The 27394-nt window shown below is 41.7% G+C and overlaps 1 protein-coding gene and 1 long non-coding RNA gene across 2 annotated transcripts in view; one reads left to right on the forward strand and one right to left on the reverse strand.

The window, feature by feature from the left end:
• Nucleotides 1-334: 334 nt before the first annotated feature.
• Nucleotides 335-2019, forward strand: LOC145545018 (uncharacterized). The gene is made up of 2 exons (XR_014081791.1): nucleotides 335-1205; nucleotides 1783-2019. It is a non-coding gene; the product is annotated as an uncharacterized LOC145545018 (long non-coding RNA).
• A 21022-nt stretch (nucleotides 2020-23041) lies between these two features.
• The window catches only part of PAH (phenylalanine hydroxylase), an 84146-nt gene continuing 79793 nt past the window's right edge, over nucleotides 23042-27394 (reverse strand). The window contains exons 12-13 of the mRNA XM_081595576.1: nucleotides 25730-25845; nucleotides 23042-23653 (exon numbers count right to left, since the gene is read on the reverse strand). Coding sequence (XP_081451702.1) covers nucleotides 23610-23653; nucleotides 25730-25845 — 160 coding nt within the window. The 3' untranslated portion in view covers nucleotides 23042-23609. The remainder of the gene's footprint in view (nucleotides 23654-25729; nucleotides 25846-27394) is intronic.

Genomic DNA, 27394 nt, shown 5'->3' on the forward strand with positions numbered 1-27394 from the left:
TTGTGTTCTTATTCTCTTTCTCCTCCCTTTCCCATGCTTCCTCCTCCTTCCCTTCTCCTTCTTTCCTGGATCACCTCTCTTTCCTCCCCTTTCTCCTCCTCTTCCTCTTCTTCTACAGAAGTCCTTTCCTTGAGTACAGTTGGGAATGTAGCCTTAAATGCAGTGATCTAAATGCCAATACTAAAAATCTGGGTATTACTTCATTAGGGACCTTTCAGTTACAAGTGACAGTAAATGACTTCCATCATGCTAAGCAGAAGTAAGAGACATATTGGAAACATTCTGGGTTGCTGAGCAACCAATTTGTAGAAGAAATGGAAGCAGAAAAGATCAAGATTCTTCAGCAGCAGAAACTGGTGGACATTCTCTCATGCACCATTAACAGTATTCATTTTTAATGACAGTTTCTCTGTCTCTCTGTTTTCGGTCTCAAGTTCTAGAGCAAGAAGAGCTAATTGTCCAAACTGAGATAACACGTGCACTGAATGTTTTCTGTTTTCTTTTCCAGATCCATTCTCTATTCTTCTCCATCCTCTCCCATGCCCCAGGGAGGTCAACCTGTATGGACTGAATCAAGGGTCTCTTGTCCTCTTACTTGCAGTTGGGTTTGGCTGATGGAAAGCACTGTGGGAGACTGGAGGGAGACAGGAGGGAGGAGAGTAACTGGGGGTATTTGGTACCTCCCCCGACTCAAAGTCATAGCTCCTGGCAGAGCTCTTTCCTTTTATGTCTGGGGCCAAGGTATCGCCTATGCTTTCTCAGTTTCCTTATACCCTGCCCACTCTATCTAGAGTGTGCGTATGTGCTAAGCTGCTTTAGTCATGTCCGACTCTTTGTGACCCTATGGACTATAGCCCACCAGGTTCCTCTGTCCATGGGATTCTCCAGGCAAGAGTACTGTAGTGGGTTGTTATGCCCTCCTCCAGGGGATCTTCCCAACTCAGGGACTGAACCTGCTTCTCTTATATCTTCTGCATAGGCAGGCAGGTTCTTTACCACTAGTGCCACCCAGGAAGCCCAGCTAGCATATCTAGTCCCAATATTAAATGCTTCCTGATTTACCCAATTTGAGTATCTCTTCAATTTCCTGCTGGGATCTGATAGATACCAGAAATCAACCACAGAATCCACCCGGCAATTATTTAACCTCTCTGGACTATAGTCTCCTCAGCTGAAAGATTGGATCAATACCTCACAGGGTTATGGTGAGCCTTCAATGGGTTAATAATATATGTAAAGCTTGAGCTACAAAGACTCTCAATAAGACTAAGCTATAATTTTTATTTTGTATTTTCAGTTTGGTTATTTTAAGTATATATATATATGTAAATCTGGTTAAAAATACATTCTTTCTGAGAATTTTCACACACTTTTCAAAATGAAAAAAAATGTATGAATGTGCCCATTTGGGACAGGAGAGGGTGGGACCACAATGGCTGTGGAGCCCTGACCAGCGTAAGGAAGTATCAGGTTCTCAGTGGTGATGCACTGATATTCACATCTCAGAGATGGACTATGAGCAGTTCATCCACCCACTGATCATCCTCCACTGCTTAACACCAAGAGAGTGGGTCTTCTGAAGAGCACCACCAGCAGACATTGCCCCTTCTTCTCCATGGAGCAACACTACTGCTGGCCCATCCTTCAAGATAAAAAATACTCCTATAAGGAAAATAGTTCTCTTTCCAGGGAAAGCTATGGACCCAGGAACACTGCTTGAGTGGTTTGCTTACTCTCTGTAGCCCAAAGCCATAATGTCTGCTCTTAACTTCTGTGCTCCAGATCTGTATTGTCCTAGAAAGGAAGAGAGGAGCTGAGAAAGCACCACCCCTGGGCCATGGTTCCATTCGTTCAGCAAGGAATTTTTTTCCCCCGAGGAGAAGAAGTTCCAGCAGTCCTAATGTTGAGGAGTACCATTCCAGAGAGGCAAGATGGCTCAGCTGACAAAGGATGAGCCACAAAGCCAGACAGACCCAAGTTCAAATCCTAATTCAGTCAATTAAAGTGAAAGTGAAAATCGCTCAGTTGTGTCTGACTCTTTGCGACCCCATGGACTGTACAGTCCATGCAATTCTCCAGGCCAGAATACTGGAGTGGGTAGCCTTTCCCTTCTCCAGGAGGTCTTCCTAACCCAGGGATCGAACCCGGGTCTCCCTCATTGCGGGCAGATTCTTTACCAGCTGAGCCACAAGGGAAGCCCTTCAGTCAATTACTAGCTGGATAATCTTGGGAAAGTTACTCACCATTTCTGGGCCAAAGGATCCTTATCAGCACTATGGGGGATACTTTCTGCTTTTGCAGGATTCTTGTGAGGATTAAGCAAAAAAAGATGGAAAGTGCCTAACATGGTGCCTGACACTATGGGCTGGAATCAACAGTCATTTTCATTGGAATGATCGTCATTTTCTGCTTGCTGATTGTTAATGTCCTTGCCTTTTATGCAGTGACCTCAAAGCAACTCACAGACCCTTAGACTCTGAGTTGGAAGGACAAAAGATCCAGCTGCTTTAACATCCCCACCACCCTAACCCTGTGTCAGAGAGAACCCCAGAATGCCAGTTGAGCAGAAAGTAGGGATACATCTGAGACATCCAGTTGACTTAAATCTAGACACATAATAGTAATTTGCATCATGGATCCTCATACATTAGTCACTCTTGTGAAGTGAATTCTAAATTAATCCTCAAAACAATCTATGCTGTAATTTCTACCATTACCCATCCCATATTGTACAGATTATGTAACTAAGGTTCAAAAGTGTTAAATGACTTTCCCAAAGTCACATAAGCCCATGAGTAGACTTGAATTTGACCCAGGCAGCCTGATCTCAGAGCCCCAACTCCTAACCCTTTTGTTGCGCAGCCTCAGTATTAGGCTGTAAGACACAGCAAGGCGGATCCACTTTCCAGGATGTCTGCTTGGGTTGAACTGATGAGTTAATTAGCAAAGCAAGTGATCTGATTGATTTAGGCATATCGCATCCACCAGAGACGTAAGTATCCTATAGACCAGAGCTTCTCAACCCCCGGAGAGTGTTATAATCACTTAGAGAAGTTTTCAAAAAATACCAATTCCTGGGCCCCACTGAAAGATTCTTATTTAATTGCTCTAGGGTAGAGTCTTGGTATAGAAAAATTTTAAAGCTCCCCAGGTTGTTCTAATGCACAGCCAGTGTTGAGAACCACTGATGTAGGGTTTTTAATGGACACTTGATGTTGCCACTAAGTTTTGGAGTCCCTTCGGGATTGGGTCTGTTTATCTTGACATTTAGTTCTGAATTAATTAGCTGATCCTCATACATTAGGCAATAATACATTGTGTAAATTCTGACTTAGGGTACTGCTTTACATAGAAATATGAGACTTTCCAAGGAGACTATTTTTCTCTATTACCAAGTGTAGTCAAGTTTCCTTTGGAAAACGGCAACATCCAAATCCTTTCCTACTAATCATGTATTACAAAAAAAAAAAAATTGCTTTGAAACATTGCAAGGCAGCCAACACTATTCAGTAAATTACACCATGTAACTGGCTTAGGCCTCATTAGGCTTGCCCTCTTTGGCTTTATCAAGGGAACAGCCACTTCTCTTTGCAATCCCTTATGGGAATGGATTTCTTCACTTTTCTCTGAAAGGTCAGTACATCCCCCTTTCCTGTATTCCTCATCAACTAGTGGCAGCTCGGCCTTTTGTTATCTTCTGGTGCAGCTCCCTTGGAGATGCCGTTTACTTCCAAATAAGTGATATCTGCAATTTTAGACAATCTACTGTGATTTTGAATAAGGATCCTTCTAGTGAATCCTGTTAGCTATCTAGCCAGCATTTCCCTTACTCTTTCCTAGCAGGTCATGGTTTTTGTTGAGTTATCGTTACCCTCCCCTTCATGGTCTGAGTGTGCTCAGTATTCCTTTGTGCTCCCTATTCCATTTGCTCCTCCAAATCTGTCTTTATCCTTCTCCATTCTGACCTGGTGATGGGCATGCATCGGTGGGATTAATGGCTCTCTGGCCCTGTGAATTTCAGCAACTGGAAGACGAGTAAGGTTGGAATATTTACGCTGCTGGCTTCCTCCATGGCTAAGTAATTGCAGGCCGACAGCATCCCTTTATGAATGGACAAAGATCCTCTTGGGTCGCCCTCAACATCCAGTGCCCTGTGCCTATGTTCTAATAAGAGCTCTGCACTGCTCAGGCCTCCTGAGGGGCAATGGTGGCTCTCTGTTGTTGCCAGCCTCTGGGCACTGCACCAGCCATTGCTGAGTTTCTTCAGCTTTGCCTACAACCTCATAAATGACCACTTGATTAAATTTTCCTCACCTAACCGGTTCTAATATGCCACCTACTTCCTGCTGGGACCCTAAGACATCCCATGACTCACATTTCCAGTTTCAAGGGCTGATCCTGACTAGTTTAATCTAGTCACAGCATCCCATTTGCCAGCAGTCAATTCAGACACCCCAGATGAAGGCACTCAGTGCATGGTACTTCCTTAACAAATGTTTCTGATCCAGAGATGGGCACCTAATTTACGTAGGCGGGCTGATTAGATGGAAGGTGTTTCCTATTCCATCCAGGCTGCCATAAGAAAACACCACAGATTGGGTAGCTTATAAACAACAGAGGAACTTCCCTGGTCATCCAGTGGTTAAGACTTCGCCTTCCAGTGCAGGAGGGGTGGGTTTGATCCCTGGTTGGGGAGCTGAGATCCCACATACCTCAAAGTCAAACAACCAAAACAGAAACAATATTGTAACAAATTCAACAAAGACTTTAAAAAATAGTGCATATCAAAAAAAATCTGTAAAATAAAATAAATAACAGAAGTATATTTCTAACAGTTCTGGAGGCTGAGGAGTCCAAGATCAAGGCACCAGAGTTCTGGTGAGAGGGCTCCAGTGAAAGCCCGCTTTGATTCATAGCTGGTGTCTTCTAGCTGTTTCCTCTAGCTGTCTCACTTTCCACATCGTGGAAGGGGAGAGAGATCTCTGTGGGATCTCTTTGAAAAAGTGGAAGTGTTAGTCACTCAGTCGTGTCTTAACTCTTTGTGACCCCATGGACTGTAGCCCACCAGGATCCTCTGCCCATGGAATTCTCCAGGCAAGAATACAAGTGGATAGCCATGCCCTCCTCCAGGGGATCTTCCTGACCCAAGGATTTCACCTGGGTCTCCTGCCTTGCAGGCAATTTCTTTACTGTCTGAGCCACTGAAGACCTCTGTGAGGTCTCTTTAAGAAATGCTGATCCCATTCGTGAGGGCTCCATCCTCATGACACAAGCAGCTCCCAAGGGTCCCACCTTCTAAATACATCATCTTTGGGTTGAGGGTTTCATCATATGAATTTAGGGAAAGTGAAAGTCTCTCAGTTGTGTCCAACTCTTTGTAACCCCATGTTGCAAGTCCATGGACTTCTCCAGGCCAGAATACTTGAGTGGGTAGCTGTTCCCTTCTCCTGAGGATCTTCCCAACCCAGGGATCGAACCCAGGTCTCCCACATTGCAGGTGGATTCTTTTCCAACTGAGCCACCAGGGAAGCCCAAGAATACTGGAGTGGGTAGCCCACCCTTCTGCAGTGGATCTTCCTGACCCAGGAGTCGAACCAAGGTCCCCTGCATAGCAGGCAGATTCTTTACCAGCTGAGCTACCAGGGAAGACCCCATAAATTTGGGGGTAGGACATAAACATTCAGACCATTGCAGGCGAGAAGAACAAGGCTTCAGCTTCTGTCAGTGACCATCCTGTGTGAGCATAAGGGATGTCATTGTAAAATACCAAGCACACTCATGGACAGAGCTGGAGTAATAGCACCGGAATCCCGACGGTCGCATCTGTGGAGTTAGTGTTACGGGAAATTAGAAATCCTCTCACAGGTAACTTAGTGTTATGGGAAATTAGAAATCCTGTCACAGGTCAAGCCAGTTTTAGTAGGTTTTGCTTTGTAATTGCTGCTGAAAGCACCACAGCCAATACAGTTTTATCAATATTTATTTTATTTTTGCAGCAGCCACAGAACTCAAAGCACTTACTATGCATTGTCCTGTTTGATTTTCTCAATAAACATGTGAATGATTATCATAATAGTAATAACTAAGATAATATGTAACAATAATAACTTTGTGCCAGAGTTATTCAATGCACTTTATAATTATTAATTTGGTTAATTATCACAGCAGCTCTACTCAGTAGGCACTATGACTGATCCTATTCCATTTTTTATTAGATGACACAAGGCACAGAGGTATAAAAAACATGCATCAAGTCACCCAGCTGGTAAGCAGCAAAGCTGGATTTGAACCTAGGCAGTCAGATCTGGGAGTCTGTATTCTTCACCACTATGTTCTAGCACGCTGTGGATTAGGAGGAACAGGTTTTATGTCCATATTTCAAATGGGGGACCAATGGATCAGAGAGCTAAAGAGCTAGTTACAAGAAGACTCAACTTATGTTAGATCCAGCTCTCTTTCTACTATGCGGCATTTCCCTCCCAGTGAACTTTCCATCCAGGGCTGTTCTAATAATTTATGGAACAATCAGTGCAAATGAGCTTTCTCCACCCTTCCAAACTGTCCTGGAGTGGAACTGGGAAGAGACTCCCTCTAGGGGCCATGGAATATAATGCAGCCTACAGACTACAGACAGTCTTTATTCAAACTTTCATCTCACACACACCCTACAAAAACATACCTCTTATATGGGGCCTCCCTCCTGGCTCAGACGGTAAAGAATCTGCCTGCAATGCAGGAGACCCACGTTTGATCCCTGAGTTGGGATGATCCCCTGGAGGAGGGCATGGCAACCCACTCCAGTCTTCTTGCCTGGAGAATTCCATGGACAGGGGAGCTGGTGGGCTACAGTCCATGGGGTTGCAAAGAGTGAGACGTGACTGAGCAACTAACACACAGACCCCTTATATATTTTGAAGTTATTATTTTATCATGTGTTGCCAAGAATATAATTCCTAGTATATTAAAATAGTGACATTTAAAATAAAACTGTAAGAAAATAAAAAACAAGCAATAAAATAAAACCACAGATCATACTTCTGTAGGTATCCAATGAAATCTGAATTCCATTGCAATTTGGTACTCACCATAATCAACTCAAAATATGTGAATAAACACTTTGCTTATAGTTAGAAAATTTGTATCTTCCTGTTTAAAAAAAGTCATATTTCCATTCCATATTGCATACAGAATTTTATCCCAATGGCATACATGCTTCATTCCTTAAAGCATTTTGTTGATCTTTGCAATAAAAATATGAATATAAGTTAAAGATAAGTGTGTTTTTTAAAAATTTCCTGTGACTATAAGATCCTAAGCATTAAAATATTTCTTTTGGATTGAGTAAAATGCACAAATATTATTAGTACACAATTTATAAATTTTTAAAAACTACAAAAGTTCACTTTAATTGGAAATGCATTTATTAATTAGGTAAATGAAGATTTTTCTAATCTCCATTAGTTTATACAGAACTAATTTACTTATTGCTAGAATGAGTCAGGAACCAGTATTGATTCTATTTGTTGTGTTAAATTTTTTTTTAATTTTAGGTATTTATTGATGTAAGTAGGCAGATGATAATATAAGGTTTATTATAGTAATGTCCTTGATTTATTTGAACACCTTCAGATTATTTGCCAAAAGTATATAGTGATCTATCATCAGAAATTATTTTATGAACAATTAGATGTTTATTGTCTTTATAGCCCTTATCACACAAAATGATTACATTCTTTACTTCATATCTTCCCTCCTGCATCCTTATGTCAGGATGCAGTCACCACAAAAGCAGGAAACTTTCTTTGGAATTGTGTCTGACACATGGTAGGGAATTAACAAATATTTGTTGAACAAATGAATGAGGCAGCCTGTTCCCTAAGAGAAGGCAATCCTAGTGATTCTGTTAGGATGGGGATGAGGGAAGAGTGGATGTATATGTAACTGGGTTCTCCATGAGCCCAGCTATCGAAGCTTCCTTCTCCATACATAATCTCTTAAGTAAACTGTTGATTCAGTACAACAGAGATTCCCCTCCCATTCTCAGTGTGCAGCAGGGGCAGCACTCCGATTCTCCTATACCTCTGGCCCCAGGGACCCTGGCAGTCACCGCCTGTCCTCTCCTCAATAGGTTTTCTTAATAGACTTCCCCATAGACTAAATAGCCATCTGTGGTGTCCTTGGGTAATTCGAGGGTGTCTGGTGTGTCCACCAAACTTTGTTCATTTTCCAGCTGTGTGCCACTTAGGGGAAAGCTTCTAGAAAGCTCTAGTGGTACTTAACTTTCATTTCCATGCCATTTGAAGGTCTACAAGTTACATTGTCATATTTGATTTTTATTCTTATCCCAACTTTGTGAAGTGGACAGGACAGGTTTTTTCATCCTGAATTTAAAGATCAGAAAACTGAAGCCAAGAGAGATAAAGAAACATGTTTAATATCACAACATTAGCAGATGGCTGAGTATGTTTTGAATAGCTAGTCTAGAAGTAGTATAGATTTGAATTTAAATCTACTTTGCTTTAGCAATTTATTAATGTGACTATTAGGGAAGTAACTTAGCTTCTCTGAACTTCAGTTGAGGAAATTAATTTAGTTATAGCTTTACCATTCACTAGCACATAGCATTCCCTGCCATGAGGAGATATTACTATTATTCCCATTTTAAAGATGAAAAAACTGAGGCATATCATAGCAGAAGAGCATAGCCTCCAAGAGTATGGGCTTTGGAGCCAAGCCACCTGAGCTCAGGTCCTATCTCTATCACTGAGGGGCTAAGTTACCTTGGGCAAGTTATTTAATACCTGCCTGGTACAAGGTGAAAATCAATGTATGTCAACTAATATTATTAGGCAACTTGTCCAAGGCTACAAACAATGGCAGTGTTAGGATTCAAAGCTAGCCAATCTGATTCCAGAGACTATGCTTTGAACCATGACACTGTGTTATCTTTAGAGCCAGAAAGTCAGAAGTAGATAGGAAGGTAAATACAGAAGAGAGAAAGACAAGCTTCATAGGTTGTATGTTTGAGAGATATTAAGTACAGGAGAAAGAAAGGAGAGAAATTGTGGAGTATCAGGATGTTTTGCTATAAGAAAAGAAATAGAATTACCTTTAGGTGCACTTCCCAAAGATTTGAGTAAGGAATTAAATTGTTCAACCATGTCCCTTTGCCACAAGAATGTTGTTTCCTTAGAAAGCAATACTGTGGCGCTTCCCTGGTGGCTCAGTGATAAAGAATCCACTGCCAATGCAGGAGACATGCGTTTGATCCCTGGTCCAGGAAGATCCCACATGTTATGGAGCAACTAAGCCCCTGAACAACCACTGAGCCTGTGCTCTAGAGCCTGGGAGCTACAACTACTTACTGAAGCCCGTGAGCCCTAGAGCCCATGCTCTGCAACAACAAAAGCCACTGCAATAAGAAGCCATGCACTGCAACTAGAAAGTGGCCCCATTCGCCATAACTAGAAAAAAACCCATGCAGGAATGAAGACCCAGCACAGCTAAAAAATTAAAATTTAAATAAATAAATACATTTTTTTAAGCAGTAGTATGATAAGATAGGATGTAAGAGTTCTCTCTGAATAGGGTCTCCAATATGGGGCTTTGGAGATAAGGGACAGAAATTTCTAGGGCAAATGTCACCGTGTGTTCCACCAGCAGCAATAGAACCTGCATATATGGATGCTCATTGTATCCTGGGAACTGATCAACTAGCCAATCAAGGTATTTACTCTGTGAGTGCACCTAGGAGGCAGAAACCAGGCTCCTTCTCTGTCTCAATGTACTTCCAGCTCAGTGCCACACTGAGGAAACCCACCCCTCCCTCTGGCAAACTACACCCAGGAAGCCCTGCTTTCCTTTCCAAGATAGTCAGGGCCCTGCGCATACTCTTGACCTGGAGAAGAGAGATGGTCTCCTTTCTCAGTTGGTGTTAGATGTTACCTGTGGCCACCTGTGGGTTACATTGGTGGCTCAGTAGTAAAGAAACTGCCTGCAATGGAGGAGACAAGGTTTCAATCCCTGGATTGGGAAGATTCCCTGGAGAAGGAAATGGCAACCCACTCCAGTATTCCTGCCTGGGAAATCCCATGGGCAGAGGAGCCTGTAAGGCTACAGTCCGTGGTGTCCCAAAAGAGTCAGACATGACTTAGCGACTAACAACAAATGGCCACCTGCTGGGTGACAGTGAGTAGGCTCTGTACTGACCTGTAGCCTTATGTCTTTCAACAACTAGCTCTACCATTTGCCTGTAGTTTCAACAGCAACACCAACAATCATATCTAACATGTGCTGAACAATGACTACATTTGCTTGTTGAAGCCAATTGTGTAGACTGTAAAATGTTACCTACCCTTACCTCAGTTAGAGGATTGCGGTGCTGTAGGATGTCAACAGTCTTCTTCCAGTGTCCAGATGGTATAAATTCTTAGTATACTGTATGGTACTCTATGATTCCTCTACAAGATGCTGTTGTTGTTATTATTATTATGAGCTAAAATGAGGACTGACGTTTCTTAGACATATACCATTGTGTTAAGTACTTAATATGTACTTGTACTAAGTACATGTACATGTATATGACTTGTACTAAGTCATGTCTGACTCTTTTGCAACCCCATAGACTGCAACCTGCCAGGCTCCTCTGTCTTTGGAATTTGCCCAGCAAGAATACTGGAATGGGTTGTCATTTCCTCCTCCAGGGAATCTTCTTGACCCAGGGATCGAACCCTCATGTCCTGCACTGGAAGGTGGATTTCTTTACCACTGAGCCACTGGGGAAGTCCTTAATATGTATTAGCATACTTAATTGCTAAAAAACCTTGTGATGTATGTATATATGTATTATTATCCTGAATTTGCAAATGAGGAGAATCAGAGTTTAGAAAGATAAACTTCTCAAGGTTACATAGCTAGTTGTGAAAGAGCTGGGATGAAACCCTAACCGATGTGACTTCAGGCTACCAGCTCTACTGTGTGCAATTGTTCCTTCTAAGATCCTCATGAACAAAAGAGTCCAATTTCCCTTTGTCTACATGTCTGGGATCAGAGATTGTGCAGTACATACACACTGGTCTAAATCCAGGTTAATATTTCCAGCCATATTTTTAGGAAAGATCGGGGTCTGCCTGTCAGATTCCTGCCTGACAGTGATTGTATTCTCACTGCAGATGAGAAGCCTGTCTGGAGTCCCATTTTAGAACTTTGGAGAGTACACACTGTAAGCTATGAAACAAATTCCAGACAAACAAAGTGATAATGGTCCAAATTGTGTCCATGCTTGATCACCAAGTAGTGGCAATTGTCAGGAGCTTATATATTTCCTTGGAATCAAAGCAAATTTAAGAAAGAGAAATGAAGACATCTGAGCAAAAAAAGAGAGCAATTTTGTGATAGAATTAGGCTTAAGAATGGCCATCGTGGGAGAAAATAATGTAGAAGCTTGTAGGAGAAACGCATGTCACCACTATAATCATTACTAAAACACTATGTGCCTCTGTACTACTTTGGGTTCGTCCAGAAGATGAACCCTAGAAAAGGATTCTAGTATAATAGAATATTTTATTCTATTGTACTAGAATAAATAGTTTATTTAGGAACTGAAGATAGAAACCTAGGAAAGAGAGACAGGGAAGGAAAGGCAATGATTAAAGGATGTGTGATCAACAGCTCTTACTATGGGCAACTGAGCTTCATCTCACTGAGAAAACTCTGGGAGCCAGTGTATATATACATTAAAAAAAACTTACTACCAACTCTTATTGTCATTGGTAGAAAGATGATGGGAAGTTATTAATTTCCAGGCACTCTTCTTCAACCGTAGGGCAGGCAAAGTGCCTTAGAATCCAGATAAAACTTTCAGGGAGAGAAATGCAGGAGCTGGTAGCTGGGAGTCAAGCTTGTCTGCACTGAAGTGGAGCAGATAGAAGGATATGGGTGGGTAACTGACAGTGTCTAAGCAATTTTGCCTTTAGAGAACAAGAGACACATAGAAGCTACCACTTACTGAATGCTTAGATTCACTTAATGATCACAGCCACTATATAAAGTGGGCACTACTATTGTCGTCATTTTGTAATTAACCAAAAGTACTGAGAGGTAACATAATTGCTCACATGCAAATAGCTGATAAATGCCAAAGCCAGGAATTGAATCCAGGGCGCCTGACTCTAAAAATCATTATCTTTTCCCATCTATTTAGGCTCCTTAATCAATTCCTATTTCTCTAGCTCCATTCTTCATGGTTATGCTGGGTATTTTTGTCCAGAAAAAGAAAATCCAAGTTGCTTCTAACTGATTTCCATTGCCCCTTGATTAGCATTTTGTAGGTAGGGTTGTTGATAATTAATGCTGACACTTAGCACTCTCCTAAACTCTTTAAAGGGTTTATCTTAATAAATCTATGAGGCATTTATATTCCCAGCTTACTGATGAGGGAACAGAAACTCAAGATGGTAATAATTTGTTTGAGGCCATATTCAGTGAATGGGAAAACCCAAGGTTCAATCTGACTTCAGTGCCCGTGCTTAATCACTATGTTCTGCTGTCTTCTTAGTCAGCAAGATTTACAAGAACAAAGTTTTGAGTAGACTGTAGCACTCGGCAATTCCAGAAACTTTAAAAGGAGACAAAGTTAGCAAGCATAGCCAATCCAGGGAAATGGCATCTCCACTCAGTTTTGATTCAGAAAGTATGAATAGAAAAATTCAATGATAAGCCTCTGGGTGAACATGCATATTTTTGAGCTCTTGTTTTAAGTGATCAATAGACAGGCTGACACTGGACTTAGAAATGTCATATTCATGTAAATTTCCAGCTGGGACAAAGCTCCCTTAGCCTTGGGAGTAAATTTTGATTCTAGACAGAGGATTTTTGTTTTCAAGGACTAAAATGGAGAGATGTATCAGTAATTGACACCTTTGTGTGCTTGTTTCTTTCTCATTTCAGTGGTATTTGTTTATTACAGAAAATACTGAAATAATGAGAATAAAAACAACAGAAAATCAAAGTTGAAATTGTCTTTAATCACATCATTTTTTTTTCTTTTCTTAAAACCACTATACAAGGTAAAGAAAAAGAGCAGTCTCTGACCCCATCCCAGTCTCTGTAATAACTCTAACCACTGGCAACATTCTGGTGCTCGAAAGTCTTTTTTTCCCTCTGTGAGCATAAAAAATATACCTGTAGACTAAATACAGGCATACACACCATTGACAGCTTTTTATTTTAATTAAAATATGATCATGCTTTTATTTTTTTCACTTAACCACACCTCCTAGGATTCCCTGATAGTTTTAACAGATTCACCTCATTTTCTTTTGAGATGCCCCTCCCAACAATCTTCCTTAAGGAGAATATTCTTCTCCTTTTTATGATTACAAGAAAAAAAAAACTTGTGAGCACCAGAATGTCACCAGTGGTTAGGGTTACTACTGAGGCTGGGATAGAGGTCAGAGACTGCTTTCGTTCTTTACCTTATATACTAGTTTTAAGAAAAGAAACAAACAAACAAAAAAGATGTGATTAACTTTACTAACCCACTCCAGTATTCTTGCCTGAGAAATTCCATGGACAGAGGAACCTGGAAGGGTACAGTCCATGGGGTCACAAGAGTCCGACATGATGGAGCAACTAAACCAGCACCCCCACCAGTACAGTATTTCAGTATATAGGTTATAATTTGTCTAAACAATCTTTTTGTTGGACATTTGGCTTACTTCAAAATGTTTGTTAATACAAAATGTGCTATAGAAATCATGTTGGTATATTTTTTTACACTGCCCAATTCATCTTTTTAGTGCATTTAGCACTTACCTGAAGGTGTCCGGTGGTTGGAATTCCCTCCAACCCCCAACCACCCAGATACAGCATAACTAAATATTTACTTTTCAGAATCCCAGACCCCCTTCCACAGATACTTCCTGCTTCTGATTCTAGTTGAGATACCCACAACTAAGAGTAGCACTAATTTAAATTGTAAATCCCCAAAGGCAATATTGTGTGTCTGCATTCCCATTCTGATACCCAGGGGGCATCTTCCCTCCCACCTCCTCCATCGTTTCTCCCTGCCCCCTCAACCTTGTCATAGGTCCAGCCTCCCACCCTGACTTGTCTCCTGGGCCAGCCCTGGGCCCTCTGGGTATTCACAGAGACCAAAACCTTAGAAGATGCTGCTCAGTCGGATTGAAATATGCCTCCTGTGCTTTCTGCCACACACCCACCAACCACACACACACACAAAGCAAGCTCCGGCTCCTTAACAAAGACGTTATCTGTGGAAAGCTTCCCCGGTCTTGGATGGAGAGGAAGACTTTTCTCCTTGAGCTCTGCCTCTACATTTAGAATGGAAGCCAGCAGAGAAGACCAATCTGAAGCAGAAGGATCTCAAATCCCCTCCCTACCTTCCTACAAAAGGCAAGGACCTCCAGACCTCAACGCCCAGCTGGGCCCTGGTAACCCGACCTTCCTCTCAGCTCTCTCTACAGGACCTGGGGATGGTGAGATCTGGAAAGAGAGGAGGGAGGGAATGTGGAGACCACCCAGTGATTGGTGAAATGGGGACACTGAGATGCAAGACTAATATGGAGAGAATTCCACATCTAGCCACCCCTCCCCTCAAAGAGCCCCTGTTTCCAGGGGCTAGAGACTGGAAGTGGAGGGGGAAATGGGGAGATTGAACTTACCTTCCTGGGAAATCTCAGCTCCACTGTGCAGAGATGCTTCTAACACATCTCTCTCCCTTCCCTCACTTGGAAGGGAAGGGGTACCTAGAGGGCTTGGGCTGTCTTTGACAAACCAGCTGCCCTCCTTCGGGGAGAAAAGCAAGATCACCTCCGCCCTGACGTCTCCTGGGTCCCGTGGCTGCCTTCTCCTCCTCTGTCATCTCCCTGGGTGCTGCCTCTCAGGTGCGGAAGCTGAACTCCCAGCACTGCAGACTTGGGTACTCAGGGGGGCACCCCTTTCTTGGCCCTCTGGCTCAGACCCTTCATAGGGTCCGACTCCAGGCTCCCAGAAGTCGCGGGGGTGGGTGGGGAGGGAGCAGAGCAAGAGGAAGTCGATTCCGACAGCCACAGTCCCGATCCTCCCCGGTGGAACTGGAGACTGCCCAGGTCTGGGAGGACCGAAGGACCTAGGGATGGCAGCTATCCATGGTCCTGGCCGACATCAACGCGTGGATGTGTAAGGCCAACAGCAGCCCGCCCATATTACAGTAAAACGGGTAAAGCAGTAAAACGGAGCTATGGTACTGGAATTGGTTTCAATTAACCCGCTTGCAGGCGGGCTAATTAAAGCCTGAGTGCCGCATTTCTGCACCTTCCCAACATGTGTCAACTGTCAGGGTGAATCTGAAAGTCTTTCCACTTCCTGCTAGTACTATCTCCCCTTATGAATTAAAAAAGATGTTGATGCCTCCCACCCTCTTAGCCTGCCTCCTCCGATTCCTCCTCCAGCACCATTCCCAGCTAAGGCAGAAAAGCCACATGGCCCTTTCCTGCTTTACTCGCAATCCCCAAGCCCCTGAAACTGGTCCTGAAAGTTTCAGGGTGGAATGAATTTGGGATTGGCTTAAAATGCACTGCCCTGGCCTGTAAGTCCAGGGGATGCAACTTTAATTTTTGTCAAATAAAATCTGGATCTTTGGGTCAGTGAGGTTTGAACCCTTTAAAATGACATATATACACTACTAAGTATAAAATAGATAGCTAGTGGGAAGCTGCTATGTAGCAATGAGACCTCAGTTCTATGCTCTGTGATGACCTAGAGGGGTGGGAGGGGAGGCAAGAGGGAGAGGATATATGTATGCATACAGCTGATTCGTGTTGTTACACAGCAGAAACTAATGCAACATTGTAAAGCAATTATACTCCATTTAAAAAAATAAAAGTAGAGCCTGTGTTTTGGTTCCATCTGAACTAAGTCTGAGCTAGGACTGAAGCATGGAAAGTGATCTCTTTCAGTTCAGTGAGCTCCTGAGAGGGAAGAGAAAAGGAGGTCAGGAAATGAGATGGTACAGAGGTGGAAACATACCAGCTAAACCAAGACTCCAGTGGAGGGCCCACGGAGGCAGGCACTGCCGAACTGCCCTCCCAGTAATCATTTTAATGAGCCTGGTCCAGGGCTGAGCAGGAAGTAGACAACCAGATAAATGCTTGTTGAATTAAACCCAGAAAGTGCAATAAATTTTGTGTTTTTAAGCTTTGTATACTGGTATACTGGTTGGTTCTCTCTTCCCTCTATCAAAGTATATAGCCAATGACAAATTTTGGAGGCATTTATTCTATAATCCTTTATAAGGATACCTTCTTATAACATCCACATCTTTGAGGGACTCATTCTGTTTTGCAAGAATTGTTATTTCCATCTGGTCTTCTACATTGGCTGTTCCTTGGGCTGACTTGGAGCAAAATGTTCAGAGGGGGAAATGGCTTGATCATAGTACCAGCTACTTTTATTTAAAAAAAAAAAAAAAGGTCTCTACTTCCTGCCCCTGGAAAGATAAAAAGCCTGCCCAAGGTGACCTTAAAACTGGGCAGCAGAGTGAAGCTATGTTCTCTTGTGTTGGTTCCTCAGTAAAAAAACATATCTAGAGAATGATGATTTCAATTCAATTTTGTTTATGTTAACCATCTTGTAGAATGAACACAAGATGATATTCATAGCAGAAAGAAGTGTCATTAGCAGAAGAGTGAATGCTGGCTTTTGGAGGTTATGGTTTTAAACAGTGTTGTAATGCCATAGCTCCTGAAGGAAAAAGAAAACAGGCAATGATGTGGGAATTGCAGAAACGGGGTTAAAAGAGTGAAAGTCTATTGCTTTGAAGTTCAAATGGGAAACTTCCATTTCGATCTCCAAAGTAATCTTTTACAAGATAGAGCTTTAGCTTCGAGTTGATGTACATTTCATTATTTTATAGCTCACAACTTTTATTTTTATGTGTACATAGATTTGGACTGTGTTGAAAGGTTTATATTCTGATTTAGTCAAACTCCTTTCTCAAGTGTAAACCAAATAGTCTTTATGTAGGGCACTTCCACAATTATCCATCTCTTTGGAAAAAATGGGTCAATTGGGATCTTGTTATTTGACCAAAACAACTATAATAATAATAATAACCAAATTTCATGGGAGCTCATTTGTGCTTTATGTCAGCATAATAATCTGGGGAAAATTGAGGGCAAAAGGAGAAGGGGATGGCAGAGGATGAGATGATTAGATAGCATCATTGACTCAATGGATGTGAATCTGAGCAAACTCCAGAAGATAGTGAAGGAGAGGAGAGTCTGGCGTGCTGCAGTCCATGGGGTCACAAAGAGTCGACTTAGAGACTGAACAATAGCAATAAATAAACATTTAAAATTGTTAGAATGTTACTAAAAATGATTGAGAGGTGCCTATACACACACAATATGTTATTTGATTTATGTGGCAATCTTATAAGGTGAGCATACCTCTTCCCCATTTTACAAAGGAGGAAACTGTAACTCAGGGAGATTAAGAGTCTGTCCAAGTAGGTTCAACCTGATGGAAAAACTGGCATTTGAATCGGGGTCACCAGAGCAGTGCTACTGAAAGATTCTATGTCTTCCAATCTCAAATGTGGGGGTGTACCATTAACAAAAATATGATACCTGACTTTCATCTGTATAAAGCATTGTCACCAAGGGGACAATGACCCACTGGTCCATCCTGCCTTGCCTTTACCCAGTCAAAATTTATTCAGTCTGTAGTGAGCAAGACAGTTTGCCGCTTCATCTGTGTACCTACTCCTCTAGTTCCCCCCCCCCCCTTACTTTTGCTCAGTGAAATGATAGCTTTTAGGTTTTCCATCCTCTTGCAGGTCAGTGATTCCCCGTGCTGGGAGTGGGTGCTGTCCGCGGTGCTGAGACACTCAGCTTCTGGAGGCGCAGATAAGCAGGGCCCTTTCCCTCCACATAGACCTTCTTCCCAGGTGGCGCTAGTGGTAAAGAACCTGCCTACCAATGCAGAAGACATAAGAGACTGGAGTTCAATTCCTGGGTCAAGAAGATCCCCTGGAGGAGGAAATGGCAACCTGCTCCAGTATTTTTGCCTGGAGAATTCCAAGGACAGAGGAGCCTGGTGGGCTACAGTCCATAGGATTGCAGCGTCAGAGACAAGTGAGTGACTTAGCATGCACTCCTATGCTCCAACCTCAGGCACATTTTCTCTTATCTGGCACTTCATGTTCATAAAACCACTGTTCTGTAATCTGCTGTTTTGTAATCCCAGACTTCCCTGTGCACTGGGAAACTATTTTCTCCCCCAAATGACACTCTTACAGAAGCCTCTTGTCTCCCTCCCTTTCCCAAGGACATTCTGAGGATGGGAAGTTTGGGAAAGGTTCAGCTTCCTCATTTCTCATTTGGAAACTTAATTTTTTGTTAGGCCAAAGAAATAGAATTTAGCAGGCTCCATGGCTTTAGTGCTGGTGGGCAGGAGGAGTATTTGGAGGCTAGAGACAATTGAAAGCCTTACTAGGCCAACAGTTACCCTTTGCAAGTACTGCTGTTATTCCAAGCTGATTATCTCCTTCTGGGTGGTGTCAATGGCTGGAGGCTCTCAAAGAAATGCTTTGAAACATGCTCCTCCACCCCCAAATATGTCCTATGTGCCTTTATCTGCAGAGACCTTAACTCAGCCCCCAACTCCTCTTTTGTAAAGTCTCTTAGAGGTCAAAGGCATGGCGCGCGCATGTGTGTGTGTGTGTGTGTGTGTGTGTGTGTGTATGATAGGATGAGTTTCTTTCCAAGGAAACCAAAGGGCCACATTTTTGAAAACAGATCCATAAGGGAAAAACTGAAAACAAAAGAATGTACATTCCTTATCATTTTTTTCTAAGTCTAAACTCCACTCTCCCCTGACAACTCACAAGGAACAATAACAGTTAGCCTTTTGCCAACACTCTCTCCATTTGAAAAGTGATTGCAGAAAAAGACAGGATGCCGCTGACATTTTTTGAAAACCTGTAGGAATAAAGAAGCCTCAGAGAAGACTGAAGTTTATTTCTTCTTTAATAGATAGTCTTTAATTGCTTCTGGGAAGAATAAACTATAGACATCCAAAGCATGTACTAATTTGAATAACCTCAATGAAAGAAACTGGTTTGGGGGCATCACCTACCTCCTAAGAATGATCTGAGAAAAAATATACACTGCAGTTCACATGAATCACCATTCACATTTTACCCACTTAGACAGACCTGAAAACAGGCAGGTGTTATTCTTCTTGGAGTATCATCTCCTTCTTTTGGGAGACTCGGGTCCATCACTCAGTGAAGTACATTTTGTCTCTTTATTTTTCATAGGTGTTCTATTATTCAGAGATTGTTGTCATAAAAGAAACAGTGTGCAAGAGACATACAAAACAAATATTGTTAAAGAGTAACCCTGAACAATTATAATGTTATAGATGAGTTGTATAGTCTCTGGAGAGCTAGAATCAATTTTCTCTGCAATTGCTTATCACTCTGAACTTATTCTTTTAAAATAATTGTGCTTACTACGGTGAAAAGATAAATTGTGCCTTGAAGCTAGCAAAGTTAAAAGTAAGAGTATAAATGAGGTAAAAATTCAAGGCACAGAAACTACTAGTTTCATTTCTAACATGTATCAAATCTACGGTGGCTTATAGTTTTTGAAACTGAATGGAAAAGCTATTAAAAAGCAGTGATCATGTGTGTGTGTGTGTGTGTGCGTGCAGACTTCATTGAGAAGGGAAAGTTTTGATCACATTTTTTCCTTCTTATTTTGAAAAGTCCATATTTTACTAAGCTTACTTATTTTGTCTCCTGTGGTTTTTTGCAATCTTTAGACAAGTCACTTATTGCTTTCTGACCATTTCAGCCCCACTGTGGATAACTCTGAAGTTTCACCAATGCATTTTTGTCCCATTTATTAATTGACATTTATTAAGCACTTCCCGGAGAAAGCAATGGCGCCCCACTCCAGTACCCTTGCCTGGGAAACCTCATGGATGGAGGAGCCTGGTAGGCTGCAGCCCATGGGGTCGCGAAGAGTCAGACACAACTGAGCAACTTCACTTTCACTTTTCACTTTCATGCACTGGAAGAGGAAATGGCAACCCACTCCAGTATTCTTGCCTGGAGAATCCCAGGGACAGGGGAGCCTGGTGGGCTGCCGTCTATGGGGTCGCACAGAGTTGGACATGACTGACGCAATTTAGCAGCAGCAGCAGCAGCAGCAGCAAGCACTTCCAAGGTCTTCCCTGGTGGCGCAGACAGTAAAGAATCCATCTGCCAAGCAGGAGACACAGGTTCAGTCGCTGGGTGGGGAATATCCCCTGGAGAAGGAAATGGCAAACCACTCCAGTATTCTTGTCTGGGAAATCTCATGGACAAAGGAGCCTGGCAGGCTATATAGTCCAGGGAGTTGCCAAAGAGTTGGACATGACTTAGCAACTAAGCAACAACAAGCATTTCTAAATGTCAGTTGTTGAAGCAGTGTAAGATACAAACTACCTAGCCATAACCTAGCTTAAACAGGAGATAATATTTTTCTTTTAAAAAGTCATAGCTTAAAATAATATTTTTCAATAGATTTTAAAAGGAGAAATCACAAGTTTAGTTGTTCTCAAATTTTTCTTGCAAAATAGTTTATTTGTGAGAGAAAATCTCACTACACTCCCTGTGATTAAACTCGGAAAAAGTTTTAAAGATTAAAGAGTATTGAGTACCTACCATGTGTAACATGCCAAGGCTTTCCAGTGGTGAAAAAGATAATAAAGGTTCTTGACTTCATGAAGATGATATTTTAGTGGTAGGTTCTCTGAAGCACAACTAAATGATATAACTTAGAAATTTAGAGTGAAAATTTAGTTTCCTCCTTTCAGAAACTTACTGAACACTAATACTACACAGTTTTAATATTCTTCCATATATTTCTTTTGTTTGGAAACAGCAAGATTAGCTGTCAGTAAAACATTACTACTGTTTCCTTAAAAACTGCTTATTTACTGTGTATTGAACAAATAATAATACTAACACATGGAAATATACTGAATCCAATTGCTGTACCTTTTATATCCAGATGAAAAAAACTAAGTACTGAGTAACACATGAAATTTCAGAGACTAGCTTCTATCCAGTACATAATTTCTTCCTGCCTAAGCTTTCACTTAGAACACACTAAATTATCTTCAGTAGGACTAAAAATCACTATAAAATAAAATATCCAGTATAAAATACTTTATAATATTTCAATATCAAAATCAAGAAATGTTCTAACTTACATTTAATGTGAAGTCAAGAAACAGATTGGAGAAGGAAAAGGCAACCCACTCCAGTATTCTTGCCTGGAAAATCCCATGAACAGAGTAACCTGGTGGGCTCCAGCCCTTGGGGTTGCAAAGAGGTGGACACGACTTAGCAACTGAGCAGAGCAAAAAAATAGTTATCAGAATAGTCCCTTTGCAGGGTATATGAACCCTAGATGAACACCAGAGAAAAAGTCCACTTCCAGTTTTAGAATCAGAGCTTGTCAATGAGTTCTTCAAAGGCATGAGGAAATAGAGAAAAGAAAATCGCCCTTTCAAAGCAATGAAACCTCAGACACATTCAGACCAAATTGTTCTTTCCACCCATCTGGCATACTTGGGCGGTTGTTATTACACCCTATTAGTAGATTAGTGACAGCTGTTTAAAGACACATGATACCATTTGAATTATATTTCAAGGCTGGAAGGGATCTTGATTCATCCAGTTTAACTCCTTATTGTCAGAGTAAAACCAAGGTCCAAAGAGCAGAAGTGACTTATGCAAGGTGACATCATTAGCAAGTAGCAGAACTGACCACCAGAAATCAGGGCTTCTCAAACTTGAGGTACCCAGTAGATGTGGCTGGGCATAAGAGAATAAACTGGAGTGCTTAAAAACACAGGTCTCTGTGTCCCATCCCCAGATATTCTATTTGGGTAAAGACCCTAATGCCGGGAAAAAGTGAAGGAAGGAGAAGAAGGTGGGGCAGAGGATGAGATGGTTGAATGGTATCACTGACTCTCAATGGACACGAATTTGAGCAAACTCAGGGAGATTGTGAAGGACAGGGTAGCCTGGCATGCTTCAGTCCATGGGGTTGCAAAGAATCAGATGCGACTAAACAACAACAAGGCTGGGATTGTGCCTAGGATTTACTGTTGATAATGATACAAGTGGTCTGAGAATCACACTTGCAGAAGTATTACAAAAATCATTGACGATTTAACTATTTCCATGATAAAATGATAAAGTGGTGAGAGAATTTCAAAGCAAAGCTTTTAAGACACTGTTTTTCCCCCCACTGTTTCTTATATTTGTATATTCATGTAAAATGCACAACCAGCAAAAGTCAAAATCTGTCAACTGCCCAGACTTGACTTAGATTATCACAATGATCCCCGGCAATGGGTGGGAAATCTGAAACTCTGATCATTCTTTCATGTTACAAGTTTATCCAGCTAATATATTTCTAAGGCAATGAGAGGATTATTTCATTCCAAGAAACTATAAAATTGAGAAACTGCTAAAGTTTTTTTTATGTATTTAAAATTCTCATATTTGTTGAAGATTTGCTGTTTAATAATGAATTCCCTTATTCATTCAATGAATATTTACTTTAAATCTACCAGCTGGGATTTTAATTAACATCTATTGCATCTTAAAGGGGCTTCTCAGGTGGTGCTAGTGGTAAAGAACCCACCTGCCAATGGAGGAAACATAAGAGACTTGGATTCTATCCCTGGGTTAGGAAGATCCCCTGGAGGAAGAAATGGCAACCCACTCCAGTATTCTTGACTGAAGAAACCCATCAACAGAGGAACCTGGTGGGCTACAGTCCATGCAGTTGCAAAAAGTCAGACATGACTGAAGTGACTTAACATGTATGCATTGCATCTTAAATGTCTTCAAAATGTCTCCCAAAACAGACTTGACAATTGATTGGAAAATGATACTGCAAGTTGAATCAGATGGAGAGTTCTACCACCTTCCATACAAGTGTTTATGATGATAATAAAACATACAGAAATATTTTGATATTACATTATCAACTTTAATATTTGTATTGATTTTAATAGGCTTCTGAATTAAAGAAAATCTACATAGGCAAAATAACAAAGCAGTAAGTAGAATCATAGTTCCCTGAAACAGAAAATGACTTTTGTAGGTTAAAATTTATATTAAATCCAGAAATTCAATTCTGATAGGCTTGTGTTTCACAGTGAAGGATATATATCCCTTTAGGAATTCTCTACAGCAAATAACTAAAGTATTCAGGAAGGCTGAATAAAGCAGGTCCCAAATTTTCATTAACTTTGATGCAATGTGACAGGTTATTGATTTTTAATTCAATTCAGAGTATGAGATTATCATCTCTAAATCATAGATGACCCCAAAAGATCCACCATTATGCTTTTGGGTATTATTAATATGCTGTCATTTCAAATAATTTTATTTGTTGACCCTCCATCTTGCTCTCGAAAGGATTTAAGGCTGTCATTTTGAATTAAGGCTTGTTTTTTTACACTTTTTAAGATGAAATAAAAGAAGTAGTTGGATTTCCATCGAGAGATTCTCAGTTTATGTTCTGTCCATGACTTCACTTTAATTTCTGGAGGGCACTGCAAAGGATCTCAACTTCACCTACAAAGAAAAACAAAGGAGCCACTCATACTGTGAACAAACACCCTTAAGTGTCTACAGTGTGTAAAATGCTAGGGAATCAGTGGGGTGTGTGGATACACTAGGTACTACCCCAACCTTCAAGGAGCTGACAGCTTACTTAGGGTAATAAAATCGGAGCCATTACAGATGATTCCAAGTTGTAGGAAGTGCTAAAGAGCTATTAATATAATGAAGCTTTCTTTCTCAGGGAAGGAGTTAATAGTTTTCTCCCCAGGGAAATCACTAGCTTTTCTGTTTCCTTTCCACATGACCATCCACAGATGCTCCCAAGGGGCTAAGCCACAGAACCTAAAAGTAGGGTTCACATAGCTCCCCACCCCCACTCCATGTCAGAATTCTCTGGGGCTTCATTACAAATACAAATCCCTGACTCATATCACACATTCAGGGAATTTAGTCTACGAGTACAACTCAGGACTATCCATTTCTAACTAGGTCTCCAGGTGATTCTGAGGCATACGAGGTTTGAGAAGGCATGGTCTAAGCAGATAACTCAGCCTAGATTGCCAGATCACCAGACTAAGTAAGGTATGATGGAGTCACTTCCATTCATGCCAGGTTTCTCACATGCCAAGGGGCCATAAGGACACAGACTCTTCATAGAAGTGGAAGGGGACTTGGAGACAAATCAGCCTTATTCCTGCCTAGATCCTGAGGACAGTATAGAAATGATGGGGCCTTATATAAAGTCACAAAACTCTAAGGACCCTCCAGTTCCTAAATCTGATATTCAGTGATTTTTAGAAACCTCTTATAAATAATAGTCTTTGAAATTATTTTTGCTTTCTCAGGGGAAATGAGAAAGAGAGAGAGAAAACAGCTATGGCCTAACCCTTCTCTCTCACACCCCAGCCTCCAGAGCCCTTGGATGGCCTCTTTGGTGAACAGATTATTCCAGCTGAGTGTTCGAGATAGCATCTATGGGAGGGAATCAGTCTTGGACTTTATCAAAATGGCTCATAATGGGAGGGAGGCCATACCTGATGGGAACCAGTATAATGGGCTAGTTCTACATATTAGCAGTGGCCTCAGGCAACATCACAGGGATAGAGAGGGATACATCAAGTCCACCAGCCCTTCTGGCCTTTGTTAGCACATTTTTACAGATAGAAACTCCCCACCCCTTGGACTAGAACTTCTCCCTTTAAGCTTGATCCTTTGGTGGTTTTGTCCATTCATTCAATAGCTCTTGAGTACCTAATATGATTTTTAGGAATATGGCTAACTGCTGGGGATTTGACAGCAAACCTGACATGGCCCTTTGCTCAAGTCTAGTTGGGGAGACAGACAGGCAAACAATTCTAAAATAAAATAAAATAAAAAACTATGATAAGTGCTCTGAGAGAGGAATCTATGGGAAGGCCAAGACCTTGGAAGGATACCCAAACCAGGCTTACTCTAAGAAGAGATATGTATGAACGATTAAAAGATGAACTGGGATGGGGTCCCTAAATGGGAGTGGTAAAGAGAGTATTTTAAACAAAAACTGTATGGGCAAAGGCCAGGGGAAAGCATGGGAACTAAGAGCTGGTCAGTGTTGCTCGAGGGGAATTTGAAGGCTAGAAAGAATCAGGAGATCAACATAATAGCACAATGACTTTTTAAGAACAACTATTAAAATATTCTTATTGTCCAGAAAAAATAAAAGGTCAATGGATGAACTACTCTGTGTTTGATAAAGTAGATAAAATATATCCTTAGGAGTTGGTATTCCAGGCAGAGTAAGGTCCAGTGGACACTTAGAGGGAAAGGGGTGAAAATGCAAAGGAGAAAGAGGAATGTGGCAGCGACAAGCCAGGGTGGAAAGGTGGTGGGTCATAGGAGGTGGGGTGGGATCCAGGAAGGTCAAAGCAGAAAGGACAGTCAAGGCAATTCTGGCTTTTTATTGCTAAGTTTTTCTCTCTCAATAAGTCAGTGGCTTCCCTGGAAATGCTTTTCTTAAATATTTAATACATTTCTTACTGTTCCTCTGATGAAGGTAAGAAAACACAATCCTCTATGAGAGAATGGCCTCGAAGGGTGCATGTTACTTACTACTGATGGAGTCAGCCAAAATCTTAAGTTGCTGGGTGTTGTCCAAGACCTCAATCCGTTGAGTGTATGGGTCATAACGAACTGAGAAGGGCCGTGGGATTGTGGCAGCAAAGTTCCTGAAACCAAAATCATAGGTCTGAGTGAAGGCTACCATTTGGGGAAAAATAATTTAAGAAGATTTTTCAGTGGCATTCACTTGGTTATTAGTAGCATAATAATTAGTAGCCCCCTCACCAGGGCCTTTAGTACTGGGCTGAGAAGTGAAATGGAGTTTTAGGTCCTCTTTGGGAAGTCTTTGTGTGGTAGGTGTGTCTGTGTATATACAAACACACTTATGCACATGCCTCCAAAATGTCAGAAATAGCTTACAATAAAAGCACAGAATAAGGCCAAATTCTTATCATTAAATAAAAGGAGTAAGTAAAATCTAGCCAAAGAATGTTATAGAAGAAAAAAAAGCTCTGAGATGCTTGACCATCAATGCAAAGAAAGAAACATGGTTCTCAAAGTTGAAGACAACACTATGAATGAAACTTAACATGGACTGAGGGCCTCCTATGTTTGATAACTATAGCAAGTTCCAACTGTTTTATACTTTTAACAACTATTATCACTAACTTAGTCTTCATAAAAACCTTAAGAGGAAGATACCGTTTTATGATGAGGAAACTGAGGCTTGAAGAAGCTAAATAACTACTAAAGCCATGCTGGCAATACATTATAAAGAAGGCAAACGACACAGGTAGTCTGAATCTGGCCTGGGCCCCTCACTTCCCTGCCTCCCTGGTGCATAACTCCTGGGCTTGGGAGGAATCTTTTATTAGTGACTGGGGATGCATGAAGAATAGGTGGTTAAGTATCCTTCCCCATCTCTTCTTTGGAAATAGCTTTCTCAGTCCAGCTGGTGACATGAACCAGGTAGTAGACACCTGTGACTCTGCCTGCTCTCCCTTTTTCCCTCTTATTCCCGGGTGTGCCTCATTTTTCTTTTGAGGAATCGACCTCCCCCACTGGATGTACATCATTTGGGCTGTCAGTCTGAGGTCCACTCAGCCCTCCTCAGGTCAAGCAGCAGGTTTGTGAACAAACAGCACTGTCTCTGCTAGAACTTGAATACTGAAATTGAAACTGGTTGGCATCGGTTTCTTTTAGTTGGGATGCTCTGAGGGTATCCCAGAGATGCTCAGATCCCTTCCTTTTCTGAACTGTGTTCTTTAGAATTCTCTTTGGTTCTGTGAGCCAGCTCTCAGCAGATGAGAGCTTTTGTGTCTCCTCTGGGCTCTAGACACTAGCAGTGAGTGCATGCTCAGTCATGTCCGACTCTCTGCGACCCCATGGACTATAAAGCCCGCCAGGCTTCTGTCCATGGGATTTTTCATGCAGGAATACTGGAGTGGGTTGCCATTTCCTCCTCCAGGGGATCTTCCTGACCCAGGGAATGGACCCGCGTCTCCTGCATTGCAGGCAGGTTCTTTACCACTGAGTCACCAGGGAACATAGGGTGTCTGCAAGCGGACACTAGCAGACCAGGTGGGATTTCAAAGAGAGGCCCATGTCCTGGCAAGGTCTTCCCTGTTGGCCTGGGGATGATCACTTCCTGAGTTAGAGAGTCCTCTCCAGAAGGGCCTGTCCATATAGGAATCTCAGTGTGACTCAGCAGTTAAG

This window comes from Giraffa tippelskirchi, chromosome 4, assembly GCF_054371585.1.
Source record: "Giraffa tippelskirchi isolate mGirTip1 chromosome 4, T2T-mGirTip1v1.2.pri, whole genome shotgun sequence".
NCBI lineage: Eukaryota > Metazoa > Chordata > Mammalia > Artiodactyla > Giraffidae > Giraffa > Giraffa tippelskirchi.